This window comes from Stegastes partitus, unplaced genomic scaffold (assembly GCF_000690725.1).
Source record: "Stegastes partitus isolate 25-593 unplaced genomic scaffold, Stegastes_partitus-1.0.2 Scaffold4, whole genome shotgun sequence".
Classification (NCBI taxonomy): Eukaryota; Metazoa; Chordata; class Actinopteri; family Pomacentridae; genus Stegastes; species Stegastes partitus.
In genome coordinates, this window is record NW_007577735.1 from 1,402,640 (window position 1) to 1,419,593 (window position 16,954).

Genomic DNA, 16,954 nt, shown 5'->3' on the forward strand with positions numbered 1-16,954 from the left:
TGGCAAACTATGCCGTCGTCATCGGATTTGCATTCATCTGATTTTGAATTAGTGTAAATGCGCTACACAGTTGTCCGAGGTCTACAAAAAACTGACAGTATCAAGATTCAACTTCAGAGGATAAACGCATCAATATTTAACTTCAGCACAGAGTTTCCTTTACAAATCTTGTTTCATTTCTCACACTTGGCTCTTGTACAGAAATATTTGTATGACACTCCGCTCTAGTAGATTCCTAACACCACTGGCTGTAGTTTTTATCCAGAGCAGTGTCAGTATTAGACATATCAAGCCTGTCCTTTCAGTGCCCTCCAGGCCTTGTACTTAAAGTAACGGACACACAGAGCTTTTTATGAGTGTGAAGGAAAAAAAAATACCCCCAAGGGCCTGGACAATCAGTTAGGCTGGAGAGAAATACCCCAGGATGTAAACATTACACCACAGAGTGAGACCGGGTCATGGCCCCTGGGTTTAACACAAGATGCAACCCTCAGTTGTTATGGGCCATCATAAGACCTGCCAAACAACTAAGAGCGATCAGCACTGCCCGCATCCCACAAGGACAAAAAGGTTAAGGAAACACTGTTCAAATTCTCTCAGTGGCAAGCGCACATCAGGAACATGTCATGGGAAAAACTGTAACTGTCATATCCACTTTAAAAAAAAAAAAAAAACATGTTCGACATTAATGAACAGCCCAAAAAAAAAACTGGGTGCAGGAGTAAAGATTTACGACAGCTCTGTGTAAAAAGCGTTAAGGACCAGGTTTGCATGAGACGACATCGCATTTACATAAAGGTATGAAGCACTCTCCCTCTCTCTCTCTACGCTCCCCTTCCTGCTCCTCCTCCTTTTTTCCACTGACCGGCCTCACAGGAACACTGAAAATAACTTGACCGGCTCAGCAATGGGACTTTCAAGTCAGGGTTTTCAAGCGAGAGCTCCCTGGGCTTGGAGAGGCATCGCGATTATCAACTACAGCCTATTTGTTAACTTCAGCCATGTAGATGAATGCATTAGGACTATACACCACAGTGAAGTCATTACTATCACAAAACCAGATGTCTTCATTTTTTTGTCATAGCCACAGACGGAGCCCGTGTGAAGTGTGCTTCTGTAGCTCAATAACACCCCCTGGTGGGACTCGGTTTAGTGGTTGGCACACTGACATCCAAACAACTGAAATCCCAGTGTTTTATCATTTCCCCTCATATGGAAAGAGACAATTTGAAACATTACAGTAATTCTACATCAAAAAGAATTTGAGTTTACAGACACCAAAGTCTGACAGAGGTCTGTTTCATTTTGAAGCCCGCAACAAAACATTAAGAGCAGCTTAGAAACAGCTGGACCAAACGATTTATGTAGAAATCTTTTTTTTTTCTCTCTCTCTCTCTCTCTCTCTCTCTCTCTCCTCTTGTTCAATTTATGCAGCCACTTTTTAAAGTCTGGCATAACTCTATTGCTGCATGCAAAGGGTCAATATAAATCAATAAATGTAAAATACCACAAGTACAGAGAACATACTGCAATTATGACCTATCACTACACTCACTTATAATCATATTTAAAAAGTTAATCAGTTACGAATATAGCAAAAATTGACCATAGCAGAAATATTTGAATAAACATAAACAATAAAATGCAATTTAACATGCAGATAAGATTTCCAGGTTGAAGTTTTGGGGGTTTTTTTCCAGGGTGTTTAATAAAACCCAATTTCAGCATACGCAAATTTAATCTTTGTCAAACTGAGATTGTAAATATGTAACTCACTCCAGTCTACATCAAATATCTTTGACAGTGGAGAGCTGCCAAGAAAAAAAAACTAGACTTGTACATTTTACAACAGACATCTCTTAATCATTATTATGCCGTCAAAACAAGCTGCAAATAAGCGGCTGAAGGAGCGAGCCGTAGTGACACATAAACTAACACGAGCGAGCCGCTTTTAAAGCTGGGTAATAAGGGAAGAAGTTAGTCGATGCCAATGACATGTTGTCATTAACTTAGCCTTGTTGTTAACAACTTGAATTGCTCGTCGTTTGACAAGGACCCTGAGCACAATAAGCGCCAAACGCGGTACTTTTACCACGCTGACTATTTGTCCCCGTGGCGTGCTTTAAAATGTGGGCTACGATGGGAATAGTAGCTGGCTAGAATGCAAGCTAATATTAGCTGGCTAGGTGATGTCTCCACGTTTTAGCTGCCTATTCGGAGGAAAATAGCGGCGCCGTTTTCTAGCGAAAATTTCTCCACGCGTGTGTCGTCTGCGCACGGAGTTGCGGCTGTTCCGAAAAACCACACCGCGGTCATACTAGTAAATTAATCCCATTATATTTCTCTTACCTTCCGGCTTGTTTTCGGCAGCCATTTCCCCTTCACGCGCAACATCCTCCTCCTCCTCACGACCGTGGGTACCACGCGCGTGCACGGCGAGGACAGCACGAGGAGGGACCGGAGGAGCAAGCGGCGAGTCGGTCCGACCGAGGCGAACTTACCATTGGCTGTGAGGCGGTGACTGACAGAGAGGCTCCGGGATGAAAAACAACACATCTCCCCTCACCTTGGCACCACCAGCCGCGTTTTTTTTTTTTTTTTTTTTTCTCCTACAGTGAATTTAAAACAGCTCAGAGGCGCTGCCGGTCCTGCGTGACGCTTATGTTAAAGGATGGTGACGCCTTCTNAAGAAAAAAAAACTAGACTTGTACATTTTACAACAGACATCTCTTAATCATTATTATGCCGTCAAAACAAGCTGCAAATAAGCGGCTGAAGGAGCGAGCCGTAGTGACACATAAACTAACACGAGCGAGCCGCTTTTAAAGCTGGGTAATAAGGGAAGAAGTTAGTCGATGCCAATGACATGTTGTCATTAACTTAGCCTTGTTGTTAACAACTTGAATTGCTCGTCGTTTGACAAGGACCCTGAGCACAATAAGCGCCAAACGCGGTACTTTTACCACGCTGACTATTTGTCCCCGTGGCGTGCTTTAAAATGTGGGCTACGATGGGAATAGTAGCTGGCTAGAATGCAAGCTAATATTAGCTGGCTAGGTGATGTCTCCACGTTTTAGCTGCCTATTCGGAGGAAAATAGCGGCGCCGTTTTCTAGCGAAAATTTCTCCACGCGTGTGTCGTCTGCGCACGGAGTTGCGGCTGTTCCGAAAAACCACACCGCGGTCATACTAGTAAATTAATCCCATTATATTTCTCTTACCTTCCGGCTTGTTTTCGGCAGCCATTTCCCCTTCACGCGCAACATCCTCCTCCTCCTCACGACCGTGGGTACCACGCGCGTGCACGGCGAGGACAGCACGAGGAGGGACCGGAGGAGCAAGCGGCGAGTCGGTCCGACCGAGGCGAACTTACCATTGGCTGTGAGGCGGTGACTGACAGAGAGGCTCCGGGATGAAAAACAACACATCTCCCCTCACCTTGGCACCACCAGCCGCGTTTTTTTTTTTTTTTTTTTTTCTCCTACAGTGAATTTAAAACAGCTCAGAGGCGCTGCCGGTCCTGCGTGACGCTTATGTTAAAGGATGGTGACGCCTTCTTACATTATATTATATTAAAGAGGGGGAGAGAGAAAAAAAAAAACTTAATGTTTAGCAGGTTGGCTGCATATTTTAGCTTTCATTAAAACGAATTAGATTGTGACATTTTGGGAAGTTGTTTGACACGGTCGTCCACACAAAACTAGTTCAATGTTATGCTGAATTAACTGTTCATAGTCTTTTTTTTCTTCTTTTTTTAATCTAAAATAAGCGTCCATCTTTGTTTCATACAACAACTTGTCTTATACTGTTCATACTTTCTGTGCTATGTACACTGCATATATCTCATACTATCCATACTGTATATACTGTTTAACCCTACCTGTACATCCATCTTTATACTGTTATCTACTATTATATTAATATACTTCGTGTGGTCATAACACTCATATGCATATAATGATCTTTACAGCTGCTTTTGCACTTCTGGTTACATGCTTAATTGTCATTCCTTATCATAATATTTGTACTCTGTTCAATGATAATAAAGTTGAATCTAATCTAATCTTACGATTGGAGATCCATCTGCAGAAAAAAAAAAAACAGGTTGTTTTACTTAATCCCTAATAAGGTTGAGTTGGCTGAGCTTCAATTTTTTTTAAATGTTTTGTTTCAGTTTCCTCTGTATTTAATATACTGAGTGTTGGTTTTCGACACATAGCCTAATAAAAACTAATAATGTAACATTTGAGACATATGATACAACCGTTTGGACAGTCTGTCAGTTAAGTATCCAGATGTCAGTTTGCATTTGAGAACCTGCACAATATATATATATAAATATTTCTCTCTTATAAACTTGTCTAACTGATTGTGGCTGCAGGGGTTTCTGGGAGATCCCACCTCTTGTGGGGTGGGCTGATGTAAACAGTTTCAAAGAATCCAAAGGCTTTTACAGCCACACGCAGCAATAAACAAGTTATCAGTTCGCTTTGCAATCGAGGTTCTCAACTTCTATCATTACAGCCTTGACATTAGCATGCATATGGCTATAGGCAACCTAATTACCGATCACTGTGCTTATTCGAGTCAACCAGGGCACTTAAGGAGTGCCTTTAGGAGGCTGCTGACCGTCAGCGCTGAGATGCAGCGTATAGTTTGAGGTGGTGGTGCTGAAAGAACAGCTCCCCTGCTGCCCGCCGCCCGTGCGCCTTACAGCCAACGGCTTGTTGTTATTGCGAAGACAGTAATAATAAACTAATGAAAGACCTAATGTATTGAAGTGATTTTCTCACTCCTAGCCTTAATTGCTTCTGAATATGAAGCAGACAATATCCCTTTAGAATTAAGGCAATCACGTGCCTTACTTAATGTAAGCAATATGCATCTTCTAAGCTTTAAAAAAAAAAAAAAAAAACTAAAAAGGCATATTCAAATGTGTTTAAAAATGTATTTTAATAGGCTTGATTTGCTGTCATGTGCAAAAATAATTACATGTAGCCCAACAAACACTGAAGTCATTTAAATAAAACTATCATTAGCTGCAGGGTGGAGATGACTAATCTTTTAACCCTGAAAATACATCGTATATATTCAAAGCATTCCTTAGAAACTCTAAAATTAGTGGATAATCGAAACTTAAGCATGTATAAGAAAACATACACAAATGAGCGGAGTTGTCGCTGGTCCCCGACACAAGGAGGCGACAGAGTGCGCACGCAGGTCTGTGAGCGACCTAAATGCCACGAAGAAGAGATGACCGGGTGTAAACATGGCGTCTGCCTTGGACGATGATGATATCGGCAGTGATGACTATTATTCCTTGCTTAATGTCAGAAGAGAGGTACAATATGTAGTTGTTTCCTAAATAAATGTCTGCGCAGACGTATTTGTCAGTCATTCCGTGAACTTTCCTTGGTTGATATTCAGCGGTCGCTCGTATAATTAGACGTGAGGCTGGCTAGGTAGCTAGCTTGTGACCCTCGACATTGGCTATGTACAGTGACTCCTCGCCTGAATACTTTACCACATGTGCAGCAGGTTGCGGGGATTAAAGCTTTTTCAGCTTAAGTTGTAAGTTGAAGGAGTAACGTAGAAAGTCGTGTGCCGCTGTGTCAACGCGGGAGCCGATGTTAACCCTCTGAAAGTTATTTTCAGTTTCACATTGATGCCATGGAATGTGGACAGTGCTAACTTGCTAATGCTACAAGTTACTTCAGGGCTGCATCATGCAACACCTCCACTTCACTTAGTTCGACAACAAATGTGTGCTTCAGTGTAATAAGTGGGGATCGAGCACTCTCAGTCGTAATAGTTTTGTCACATTTGTTGGAGCAGGGAACATTGTGTTCAACATTGCAGTTTTACAAACCGAAAAAATTTGGTAGCATATGGACATGCTGTGCTGCAGGATGACAAAAATGTACTTCATTCAAGGATCGATTACAAAATGTTCATGTCATCCCGTTATATACGGTCTCTCTCTCAGTAACTTAAAAATATAATGTGTTCATGTTCGAATACATTTATTACATAAATGTCCTCGTACTAACTATGACAATCTGGGGAAATACATTTTACACTTTAGTGTGCCTCACGATAATGTAATCATAATCTGACTTTAAGCAGCAACAGCAGTAGTAGTAAGTGAGTTATGTAGTAACAGTGTCATGCCGTGTGTCTTTTCTGATGCCGATTAAGTTTTTCTTGTTATTATTTTCAAAATTTCAATGGTATGTTTCAGGCTACACAGGAGGAGCTGAAGGCAGCCTACAGGCGATTATGCATGCTGTATCACCCAGACAAACACAGAGACCCTGAACTAAAGCGACAAGCAGAGCAGCTCTTTAATCTCGTACACGAAGCTTATGAAGGTAAGAAAAGCTGTGATCACGTGATGCAGTCGACTCCTGTTGCAGCTGCACACTAAAACGATGTTGACTTGAATGTCTTATAATCTGGGTTGGTTGTTGTCACTGATTGGTGCCCGTATCTTTCTAGTGCTTAGTGACCCACAGGCACGAGCAATCTATGACATCTATGGCAAGCGGGGACTTGATGTTGATGGATGGGAGGTAAGTCTCTCAGTGACTATAGGGGTTAGTAATTCCCAAACAGGCCAACAAATGCAGTTTTAAAAAAAGCATCACATTGTGTTGATTGACAGTTTTATTTATCAACTTTAAAATGTAAATTGATGCACCTCTGACTTGCACTGCAGGCAGGAGAAGCCTCATGGGTACAGTTCGTTGAAGTTTTGAATCTTATAACAACAATTGTCTGGGCTGCCTCATACATTTTTACAAATACTGCATATTGAATTTGTTGTAAATATCATGTGTATTGCTAGCCAAATGCAAACATGGCTGAATGTCATGTAACAGAAACAAATCTATTTGAAAAATTCAGTTTAGGTTAGCAAATTCTAACTTTGAGACACACACAGCAGGGAAAAATCCAACATCAGCAATTCAAGTTAATCACAATTGAATCAAGTCCATATTTTATTAAACTTAACAAGTGGTTTTCATCAGAATGGGCAGGATAGTATGTTTGCATTTGCAATATGTACTTTCTTAACATTCTTTTCTTTGCAATGCGTTTAATCCAGGTTTTGTTTTGTTATGTCTAGATTTAGCAGTTTTTTGACAGTTTTACCAAATCAGTGTATATTTTTAATTAGACATGCCCGGTCGGATGTTTTAGAAAGAAACCAAAAGTTTTGTCGTTAGTTGACCGTATAGTTTGACCCTGTGACGCTGAACCTTGGTGATGTCCAGTTAGAAACAAATGTCATTAGTTTCACACTTAGTGCCTCCTCTTTGTGATTGTGTAATTTTGATTCCACTGAACTGGAGAGTTGACACTTAAACATCAGTAGTAGTAATTGGAACACCAAGAAAGATGCATTAGAAGAGATAATAGAAGCATCAGATCTCATCCAGTTGCTAATCCCATGTTCCTTAGTTTGGAACAATTCAAAGAACACTGCATAGTTAATCAAAATGTGTCAACCATAATGTGCATACGAATAATATTTTGGCATTGCAGTCTAATGGCATGAAGCCTGCAGCCTCATCATAAGACTTTTATGTCCTATGTGACGTTTTTCCCTTTAATTTCTGTGAAAGAGTTTTTGTTTGGCTTCATCTACATTTACTAAAAGCACTAATACTTGACAGTACAAAATATGAGGCCTATAAATATCTGCGCTGGAATAACTTATAGGAGAGTGAAACTTCTGCCACTGTAACTTTTTATCTGCAAAAAAAAAGCAGTTAATCCACTGGCCGCTGTGCATGCAAATCATATCTTCTTTTCCCAGGTGGTGGAGAGGAAAAGAACCCCTGCAGAGATTCGAGAAGAGTATGAGCGTCTTCAGAGAGAGCGAGAGGAGAGAAGGCTTCAGCAAAGGACCAACCCAAAGGTATGTTCAGGGCAGGATAACAAGCCACGCATTGATCTGAATGCGATGTAGGTATCTTTTGCATGTTCTGTTCTCAAATAATAAACACAGTATGAATTCTTGATCCCTTCACAGGGGACTATCAGTGTGGGCATTGATGCCACGGACCTCTTTGATCGGTATGAAGAGGACTATGAGGACATGGTTGGAGGTGGAGTCCCACATGTGGAAATCAACAAGATGCACATATCACAATCCATAGAGGTAACAGGGTGCTCCAGATTTTTAAGTAATGTTTGCTTTGTCGTGTTTTGGAATAAAAGATGGCAAGTCTGTGACAGCTGTTCGGACAGATGTGTGATCTAGTTCTCATCAAAGGACTTTATGTGCTCTACTGCAGGCTCCTCTTACTACAAAAGACACAGCCATTTTGTCTGGCTCCTTGTCAACCCACAATGGAAATGGAGGTGGCAGCATTAACTTGGCCTTGAGAAGAGTAACCTCAGCCAAGGGGTGGGGTGAGGTATGCTGCATTCTCTCCGGACACCGCACACGCTTAGTTTGTTAGGTTACTATAAATGGCACATTTTCTACCTCTGCCTCTGGGGTCTGTCCTGTGTTTTACAACATGCACTCATATGTCAAGCTTTATTTGTTGTCTGTATTTACACAGATAGAGTTAGGAGCTGGAGACACGCACGGACCTCTCTTTGGAATGAAGATATTTCGCAATTTGACGCCTCGATGGTATGTGTCGAAATACTAAGCAAAAAACAATCAACGTCCTGTATTTTCACCACAACATCAACAGATCACAGATGTTTTTTTCACTTTTTGCTCAGCTTTGTGACTGCCCAGTGTGGCCTTCAGTTCTCATCCCGAGGCGTGCGACCCGGGGTTACCACAGTGCTGGCCCGTCACCTCGACAAGAACACTATGGGCTATCTGCAGTGGCGTTGGGGGATCCAGTCCTCTATGAACACCAGCATAGTGAGAGACACTAAGAGCAGCCACTTCACCTTCGCAGTGCAGGTTAGCAGACAGCAGTTATATTTAACTTTAATCGCAGCCAAGACACAGTTGAATCAAAAGTTGTTTCACAGTTGCTCAGAAATGATCATGTACTTTATGTCTCCGCAGCTGGGTATTCCTCACACTTTTATGATGATGAGCTATCAGTACAAGTTCCAGGATGAAGACCAGACAAAGATTAAGGGCTCAGTAAAGTATGTATATGTGTTACTTGAAAAAATGCTCTTAGGTCTGGGTGATAAAACAGTCACAATATATACCAACGATCGAAACTTCATCAGTACCGATGAGAAAATTTTTCGACGGATGTTTAATAGTTTTACTTAAATGCGTCAGATCCACGCAGTCATGAAAGCACAAGACAAAAACACAAAGTTTAGTTGCATGAATAAACTCCAAGCGTGCTCCCTTTGGTTCACTGCTTCCCATTGTTGTGTTAGCATTAAATTTTGTGCAGTGTGTCTCAACAAATCAGCCAAAGCTTTAATAAAAATACAGTAATTTTCGGACTATTGAGCGCACCTGAATATAAGCCACTCACACTAACTTTAAAAAGAAAAAATGTACATATACATGCTGCACTTGTCTATAAGCCGCTGGTGTCCACGTTGTAACATGCAATATTTACACAGAAAGATGTTACACAGAGCGATTTTATAAAACTTTTAATTAAATACGTACCGTAAATGCTTTTTTCTAAACAGTGCCTGTAACGTGGCTGGTTAGAAACATAAAAAATACAGTAGCCTACCAGGAAAAGTCATTGATCGCTATCTTCATCTTCCTCCTGCGCACTTAAACCACTGAAGTCGTCTTTTTCAGTGTCAGAATTGAACAGCCTCAGAATTACTTCGTCACACACTTCCTCAGTCTCTCTTCCGTTGTCACTCTCAGTGTCACTTTCGTCTCGGGGCAAATTCGTAAATATCGTAAACATCCATAAATTAGCCGCATCATTGTTTAAGCCACAGTGTTCAAAGCGTGTAAAAAAAAGTAGCGGCTTATAATCCAGAAATGACGGTAGGTATAATTAAATTGATAATCAATATCGACTGAAATTAAACATTTTGTCGTGGTGCATTTTTCAGTTATATTACCCAGCCCTAATTGTAATTATAAAACCCCTGTCCTAGGCCATAATGACATTTGTTTAGCATGAAACACTACACTGACTTAGATTTGAAGTATGTTTAAATGCAACTCAGCTGCAGCTACAAAGGTAGTGACTTTGTCTTTGTGTCACAGATCAGGTTTCTTTGGGACTGTGGTGGAGTACGGTGCCGAGAGGAAGATCAGTCGGCACAGTGTCCTGGGGGCCACCGTCAGCGTGGGAGTGCCCCAAGGTGTCTCCCTGAAGATCAAGTAAGTGCAAATCCTTGCTGTTGTTTCCAGAGGGTTTTTACTCACAGTGCTGTTGCCATGGCGCCCATAGGATTTAAGAAGTAACATCATGTCAGCCAGTCAAATTAATTTTCTACAAATTGTGTCTGCACTGGGGTTGCATCTTTGAGCATATGCACACAGGAGCAGGGCGGATGGGATGCTCGGTGGTCCTGGGATATGATTTTAAAAGCGTGTGCGTAGCATATACGGTTCTTATTTTTAGACACACAAACAGAAAATGTGACACAAATTCTGTAACATCATAGGAACAATCAGGACACATCTCACTGTCCTGTCTCACCTTAGAGTGTGGTAGAAGTTTCACTTTGCTAATAAAACCAACTCTCTATCTGCAGACTAAACAGAGCCAGCCAGACGTACTTCTTCCCCATCCACCTGACTGACCAACTCCTGCCTAGTGCTGTATTTTACGCCACAGTCGGACCACTGGTTTTCTACCTCGCCATCCAGCAACTTGTAATTCGGCCCTACGTGCGGGCCCAGAAGGAAGAGTAAGAAACCCCTCGCTTTACGTTTGGTTGTTTCATGCAAGCAGTGTTATTGGAAGTAGCACCACATGTATTATTATGGCCAGATTTTATGAGCTCATTTTATTTCTCCATTTATCTTTTAACTCCACAGAGACTTGGAGAAGCAGAGGGAGAGCTCGGCCTCCAATATAGCCCGAAAGAAACAGGAGGCAGAGGCTTCTGTGAGTATTTTACAGGCTCGCACGTAACCGTGGTGCCAATCTGACAATGCGGTTCAGCATTAGATAAAAGGAGCAGGTATTGCGTCTGACTGTCAAGAAATATTAGCCCCACCGACAGCTAGATGAAGGGGCCAAGATGGGATTAGATAAGATGCAAAGTATTAGCAAAATTCATTAGTATAATCCATATGATGCAAGATCTCATTGTTTGTGTCTGTCTCTTCCTCTTTGTGCCTTTTTCATCTCGAAAGGTTTTGCTCATGCAGGAGTCTGTGCGCAGGATTATTGAAGCCGAGGAGTCTAGAATGGGTAAGATCAGTAATATTTAAGGGATGAGCTTATCCCGAGAATAATGTTTTTTAAGCAGGTTGTAAAACTAGAGTATTTGATTCTCTTAGATTCTGAACTGTTTTTCATGCATTTTGATGCTGATGTCTGGTTGAATGTTGCTCACTTCAAAGTGTAATTTCACAGATAGAGTCCCCTTTTTTTTGCTGCAATAAACAGACCAAGCCCTCTTTGGCAAAACATGTCATTGCCATTCACCACTTGTGAATTCCCAGCAAACATTAAAAAAAAAAAAAATCATAGCAAAGATTGTGGTGATGTTCTTGAGCAGTTCCGTGAAGTTTAAGGGGATTGTACACCAGGAAAAAGGTAAAGTGGTGTATGTGCCTTTCCGTTGCTGTATCAGGAGACTTACTTTGTGGCCACCGGTAGTATCTGGAGTGATTTCGTTGAGAAATGAGTCGCTTTTTAAAGAGGGTTGAAATAGTTATTAGAGGAATATAGTTCTGTGGATTTTTAATGACCCTCCGGCCTTCGTCTCTACTGGTGATAATGGGGCCTTTTTAGTTTGCCTTTGATAAGCAGAGTAACAAAAAGCTCTCAGCAGACAGTATAATTTTCACCGGGGGGAGTTTGGCAAGTGATAATTGGCTTGTGACACCTGTCACTGTAGAGCTTGCTTTGATTTTAGTATCATCAGAAGTCCCCTAGACTTTGCGCTTATAAAGTAACATTTAATAACTGTGTTTGTGTATAATCACAGACACACAGCTGCTCTCTCTCTTTAATGGACTAAACTCTCAGGGCTTTCCACAAGAATGTGGAGTCGCCAGACAAGTCAGGGAAAGTAGCCAGCCAGAAAGATTTTGGCAGTAAAAGCCCAAATTTAAAGGTCTCTGGTGCATCCTGACGCCACTGTTCAGTTATATATGCCAATCTGTATTATTGCATAATTTAGTGATCTTGCCTACCCAATTATAGACATGTAGGAAATAATTGTAAAGGAGAGCTGGGTAGGATTAATGTGTCTTTTAGCCAACATAGTCTATAAAGAGTGATTAGTATTTAAAACCACAACTATTTCTGATTGATTGGAACTTTTGTATTTAAGAAAAATCAGAACTTTTTTTATCAATTGACATCTTCACTGTAAGGTTTATCTGTTTGATTTGTTGTTTTACTAGAAACTTAAATGCACTCACATTCAAGGAACATAAACAAGGTTATATTAAAGGGAAACATGTTGTTAACCATGTGTCTTATCTAGCATATCTAGTGATTTGTAATAAAAGTTTTTATTTTAAAACAAAAAAAAAAACATTGCAAAAATCACTTGAAAATTACAAAACATGTGCATGACTTGACTCAAATCATGCAAATCTACTAAATGAAGTTAACTTCTAGTCATATTTTGCTGTAAAGATCACAATGTAGATGAAAAAAAATATATTACCTTGTTAATTTATTGCGCCCATAAAGATCAATGCAGGATTTATGTTACAATGCAGCACTGTCAGTGGACTTTTTAAAGGTCCCATCCTGTGCACTTTTTGAGGAAATTACCAAAAGTCTCACATGTTCCCAGGATGTGTCTTTCAATTTTTCAGTCCAAAATCCTGCAAATATGGTTCATGTTGCCATGACCATATAACTCCCGGTTTTAGTCTTGTTCTCAACAGGCTGTTTCAGTGTCTGTCGCTTAAATGAAGCTGAGCTGCTGCTTTCTACGCCCCCTTCAGGAAAAACACGCTTTATGTATCAGTGATTGACAGCTGAACAGTTGACTTCATGGAAGCTGACGTGAATGAGTGTTTGAAACCAGGGCTTTCTATCGCTTCGAATGGTTTCTCTGAACGATCATTTTACATGGAAATACGGCCAAATGTAGTGCACGTTTTTCGGTCGATGTTTTTAACTCGTGTTTGGTGAGTTTGTCAATATGGTTAAAGATCAGAATCTTTGTGGTGCAGAGCCGCAGCTTAGAAAATGAGTACGAAGTGACTGCTGGTTAACACGTAGTCTTAATTCACTGTATTTCAGTCAGTATTCATCTGTTGTGTAGTCTGACAACAGAACAGAAAAGTATGTCAATGAGGGCAGCTGTATCGGGAAATCCCCTGTATTATAGTACAACATATGTGAGCACAGAGAGCAGGAGAGAAGCAAACAGATGTTTTAAAAAAAAACAAAAAAAAAAACAGCTGTTTATGCAGTTCATGGTTAAAATAAATTATGTTGTGTTTTTGTTGTGCTTTTGTAAAATTATTTTAGGAGACAAGTCTAAAAAAATTCTAATGGTGTTGTTACAGACTCTATGGCCACAGCTGTTGGCACCCAAGATTAAAACAGTGAAAATGTGATTTGTGTTGTAGTTTTAATATCTATTAATCCAAAAATCTGTGTCTGTTGTAACTGTAATTCTTTCTGTAATTCAAACTACACTCTGCCATTGTGTTGACTAATTCTTATTTTAAAAAAACATTACAAACACATATCTTAATGCTAATGCTTCTTCCTAAATCAGGTCTCATCATCCTCAACGCCTGGTATGGCAAGTTTGTCACCGACAACAGCAGAAGACATGAGAGGGCAAAGGTCATTGATGTGACCGTGCCCCTGCAGTGTCTGGTGAAAGACTCAAAACTCATCCTCACTGAGGCCACAAAGGTGAGTTCATCAGGGCTCCAGACTGCAACCATTTTTTTCAACTGGTCGCATTGGTGCAAGTGCGTGATGATCATTGAGATGTTTTGGTGTCACTGTAACTGGCACAGTGGTGGAAAGCAGCACTTTTATAACTTCGGTGGACTGCGGTATTTACACTGAAAAATGCGGTCTTCTCATGAAATGTGGAGTGCACCTGCATTCGCTGTTTCTATGAGCAGAACAGTTTACAAAACAAAATCACTCGGTTACATCTCAGACAAATCTGTCATTAGAACACCCTAATTTAACTTGTCGAAGTATTTTTTGGTCACACACCTGTCTGAGTACACCACAGCCACCGAGTAGCAACTAGCACAGCCTGCAATGCGGGGCATTCAGGGACCATCTGTAAATTGTACCGTCTATCGATAAGCAGATGTTCAACAAGTGATGGGTTTTGCCTGTGAGAGGGTGGGAGGTGAGACCACATAAGAAAGTTGGACACACCGGTGCTACCAGTGAAAAAGATAGTCTGGAAGTGCAAGAACCATAGAATTAATCGAAAAACCAATACTATGAGGTAGATTTTACAACATTGCAGTTATTCTGTCCATTGATACAATAATAAAGTATTGTCTTTTGTAAAAATGTATTGCAGTGTCACAAACGTATGTCTTCAACCAACACTTGGCTTTGTGTTATTCTTCCAGTCAGGACTTCCTGGCTTCTACGACCCATGCGTAGGGGAGGAGAAGAGCCTCAAGGTGCTGTATCAGTTCCGCGGCGTCATGCATCAAGTCCTGTCAGGAGACACGGAACCACTCAGGATACCAAAGCAATGTAAGTTCTGGGACAGCACAGTGACACATGAGACCTGAGTCAACGTGATACCCAGTTATCTGTAGTGTTTTATTGTAGGTTAATGATTTGGTAGATTGTGTACTCCATCGAAGTGTTAAAGCTGCCCCTGTTTCAGATGTTTCCAACAACGGGTTTCCTCTAACTCTGAGCCTTTCGTACATGAGCTTGTGCAGCACATCTGAGAATATTTTATCCATGCTTTAAGGGTGTCTTCTGAAATACACCGAGCTACATCACCAACCACCTGCATGTGCCTGTTCTGACCTTTTTGTTCTCGTTTCCACTGTGCAGCTCACAGGATTGACGCAGACACATAGGAGCGCCTTCGCTGACCAAAAAAAAAAAAAGACTCATCTCTCGGCTGTTTGACAGAAGATGGATAAACCTCTGTTTTAGATACGACATGGATCCAAAGTCCTTGTTACTCAGAAATTGTGCATTTACTCTCTTGTCTTTATATTAATTTAAATACGCAGAGTGGAGTAAGATCATCACAGACTGGACTGATCGACGCCAGTATCCATGGACAGGGTTGTGGCCTGCTTGAAATTGAAATAATGTGACACCAAAACCAGTGGCTGCCATGTTACTTCCCAGGTCTTCTAGCCTCCTTGGTATCCATATATTTTTGGTATGGCTTGTAAATGATGACAGAGTTCTATGTACTGTATTGAACAAAAACTGCAGTGCCTATGTGATTGAAGACAAGATTGCGCCTCTGTTTGTTTGCCATATTATTAAAAACTGTCTCTCTCATGTTGCTTAACCATTTTGACACTTTTTAAACAAAACCATGTTTGTAATGCTTGTGATATGAAATATTCTTGATTTTCTTGGTTAAACCAAAGCTGATCACTTTGAATGTGCATTAATGTTAAAGATATTAGTTTCTAATGTCCGTTTCCTCTGGGAATGGGAGCTGCGGAGACTTTTCGCGATAAACGAAATGTGGTGGCCAATACAAGCAACAGCTGCTAACACACAAAGAGGAAGCGATAAAAAGAAAGAAATAGCCACCAGTGACCACAGATGAATCATCACAGCTGCAAGCTTAGTTCAGCAGGAAGAAAGTGCAAATGGAAAGTGTTGTGAGTGAATAGAGTTTAGAAAGAGTATTTATCATCTGTCACTTGAAGCTTATTCTACTCAACGCTTACTCTTCCGCTGCCCACCAAATGGTGTGAAATCTGTAGGTCTTTCCCCTGTGACCCTTTTCTTCCCTCTTCCTTTCCTGAGAGTGGTTTAAGTGAAAGCACATAACCAGAAACTGCCTGCAAGATTTACCAGTGGTGAATTTTATAAGAGGGCAGATCCACAACATGTATCGTTTCTTTATCAATCCGGTCCATTTAAATCAGCCTCACTTAACAACAATGTCTTCTTTGTTTTTAGATGTATATATGTTTAATTAACAATAGTGTATGTGCACAAGAAGTATGCTTGAGTGAGCAGACTTAGGGAGTAGCTAAGTCTGAACAGACTACAACTTTGTTATTATAAAACCAAATGGAGACTCCTAAAAAGGGCCATCTTCCCCCACGACCCCGAGCCAAGCTTACCTCAGGGGTCATTTTGATCAATATTAACTTCTGCATAACGCTTTTCAAAGTACACTGACTTATGGGAAGAGGCTTTTCCTCTACAGTCAAAGGTCTTCATTACCACTCATTTAGTGACTGTCGCATGAACATGCCTTTTTAAGTTTATCACTCAAAAAGATGAGTTGTTCCACCGAGTGTTTCACAATATTTAAAGATTGTGAAGTGTTAAAAACCTTATTACCATGATTATGAACTCAAGTTCATGAGTTGAATAATGAAAACAGGGGGGGAACATTTGCTTCATGTCTATGGGTTTCATGCCTAATTATAATTCCATAAGTTGACAAATTTAAAGTTGCTCTAATAAACATGTAGGGGAGGAGACTTGAAATCCTAAACTTTAGTTAAAAAGACTTTGAGTTACCAAGCCAGTATCATTCTGTTACCTCAAGTTGAATTCAGTTTAAAATCAATGAATGTAGAAATTTGAGTTTAACCTCTTAAGAACTGGTGTATAATAATGTGCAGAGTAAAGTGACACAGTGTGAATGAGCTGTAAGGTGCAGAGAATAGTTATTGTAACGCGTTT

At 40.6% G+C, this 16,954-nt stretch overlaps 2 protein-coding genes across 2 annotated transcripts in view; one reads left to right on the plus strand and one right to left on the minus strand.

Moving 5' to 3' along the window:
• camta1a (calmodulin binding transcription activator 1a) overlaps positions 1–2,374 on the minus strand; it is a 282,405-nt gene extending 280,031 nt beyond the window's left edge. Inside the window, exon 1 of the mRNA XM_008278556.1 lies at positions 2,350–2,374. Within this exon, the coding sequence (XP_008276778.1) occupies positions 2,350–2,374 (25 nt within the window). The remainder of the gene's footprint in view (positions 1–2,349) is intronic.
• Positions 2,375–5,254: 2,880 nt separating this feature from the next.
• On the plus strand, positions 5,255–15,590 carry dnajc11a (DnaJ (Hsp40) homolog, subfamily C, member 11a). Its single transcript, XM_008278568.1, has 16 exons — positions 5,255–5,340; positions 6,241–6,370; positions 6,498–6,571; positions 7,822–7,923; positions 8,038–8,166; positions 8,303–8,425; positions 8,576–8,649; positions 8,745–8,934; positions 9,043–9,128; positions 10,180–10,296; positions 10,674–10,829; positions 10,960–11,029; positions 11,281–11,338; positions 13,842–13,984; positions 14,674–14,803; positions 15,116–15,590. The coding sequence occupies exons 1-16, from the start codon at positions 5,269–5,271 to the stop codon at positions 15,139–15,141; spliced, it is 1,680 nt and encodes a 559-aa protein (XP_008276790.1). The 5' UTR covers positions 5,255–5,268; the 3' UTR covers positions 15,142–15,590.
• The last annotated feature ends 1,364 nt before the right edge of the window (positions 15,591–16,954 follow it).

Excerpts from the sequence above, each read along its gene's own strand:
- dnajc11a (XM_008278568.1), top strand. The coding sequence starts at position 5,269 with ATGGCGTCTGCCTTGGACGATGATGATATCGGCAGTGATGACTATTAT. Across the intron at positions 6,371-6,497 it reads CGTACACGAAGCTTATGAAG|TGCTTAGTGACCCACAGGCA; the intron begins GTAAGAAAAGCT and ends GTATCTTTCTAG. Across the intron at positions 11,339-13,841 it reads AGCCGAGGAGTCTAGAATGG|GTCTCATCATCCTCAACGCC; the intron begins GTAAGATCAGTA and ends TTCCTAAATCAG.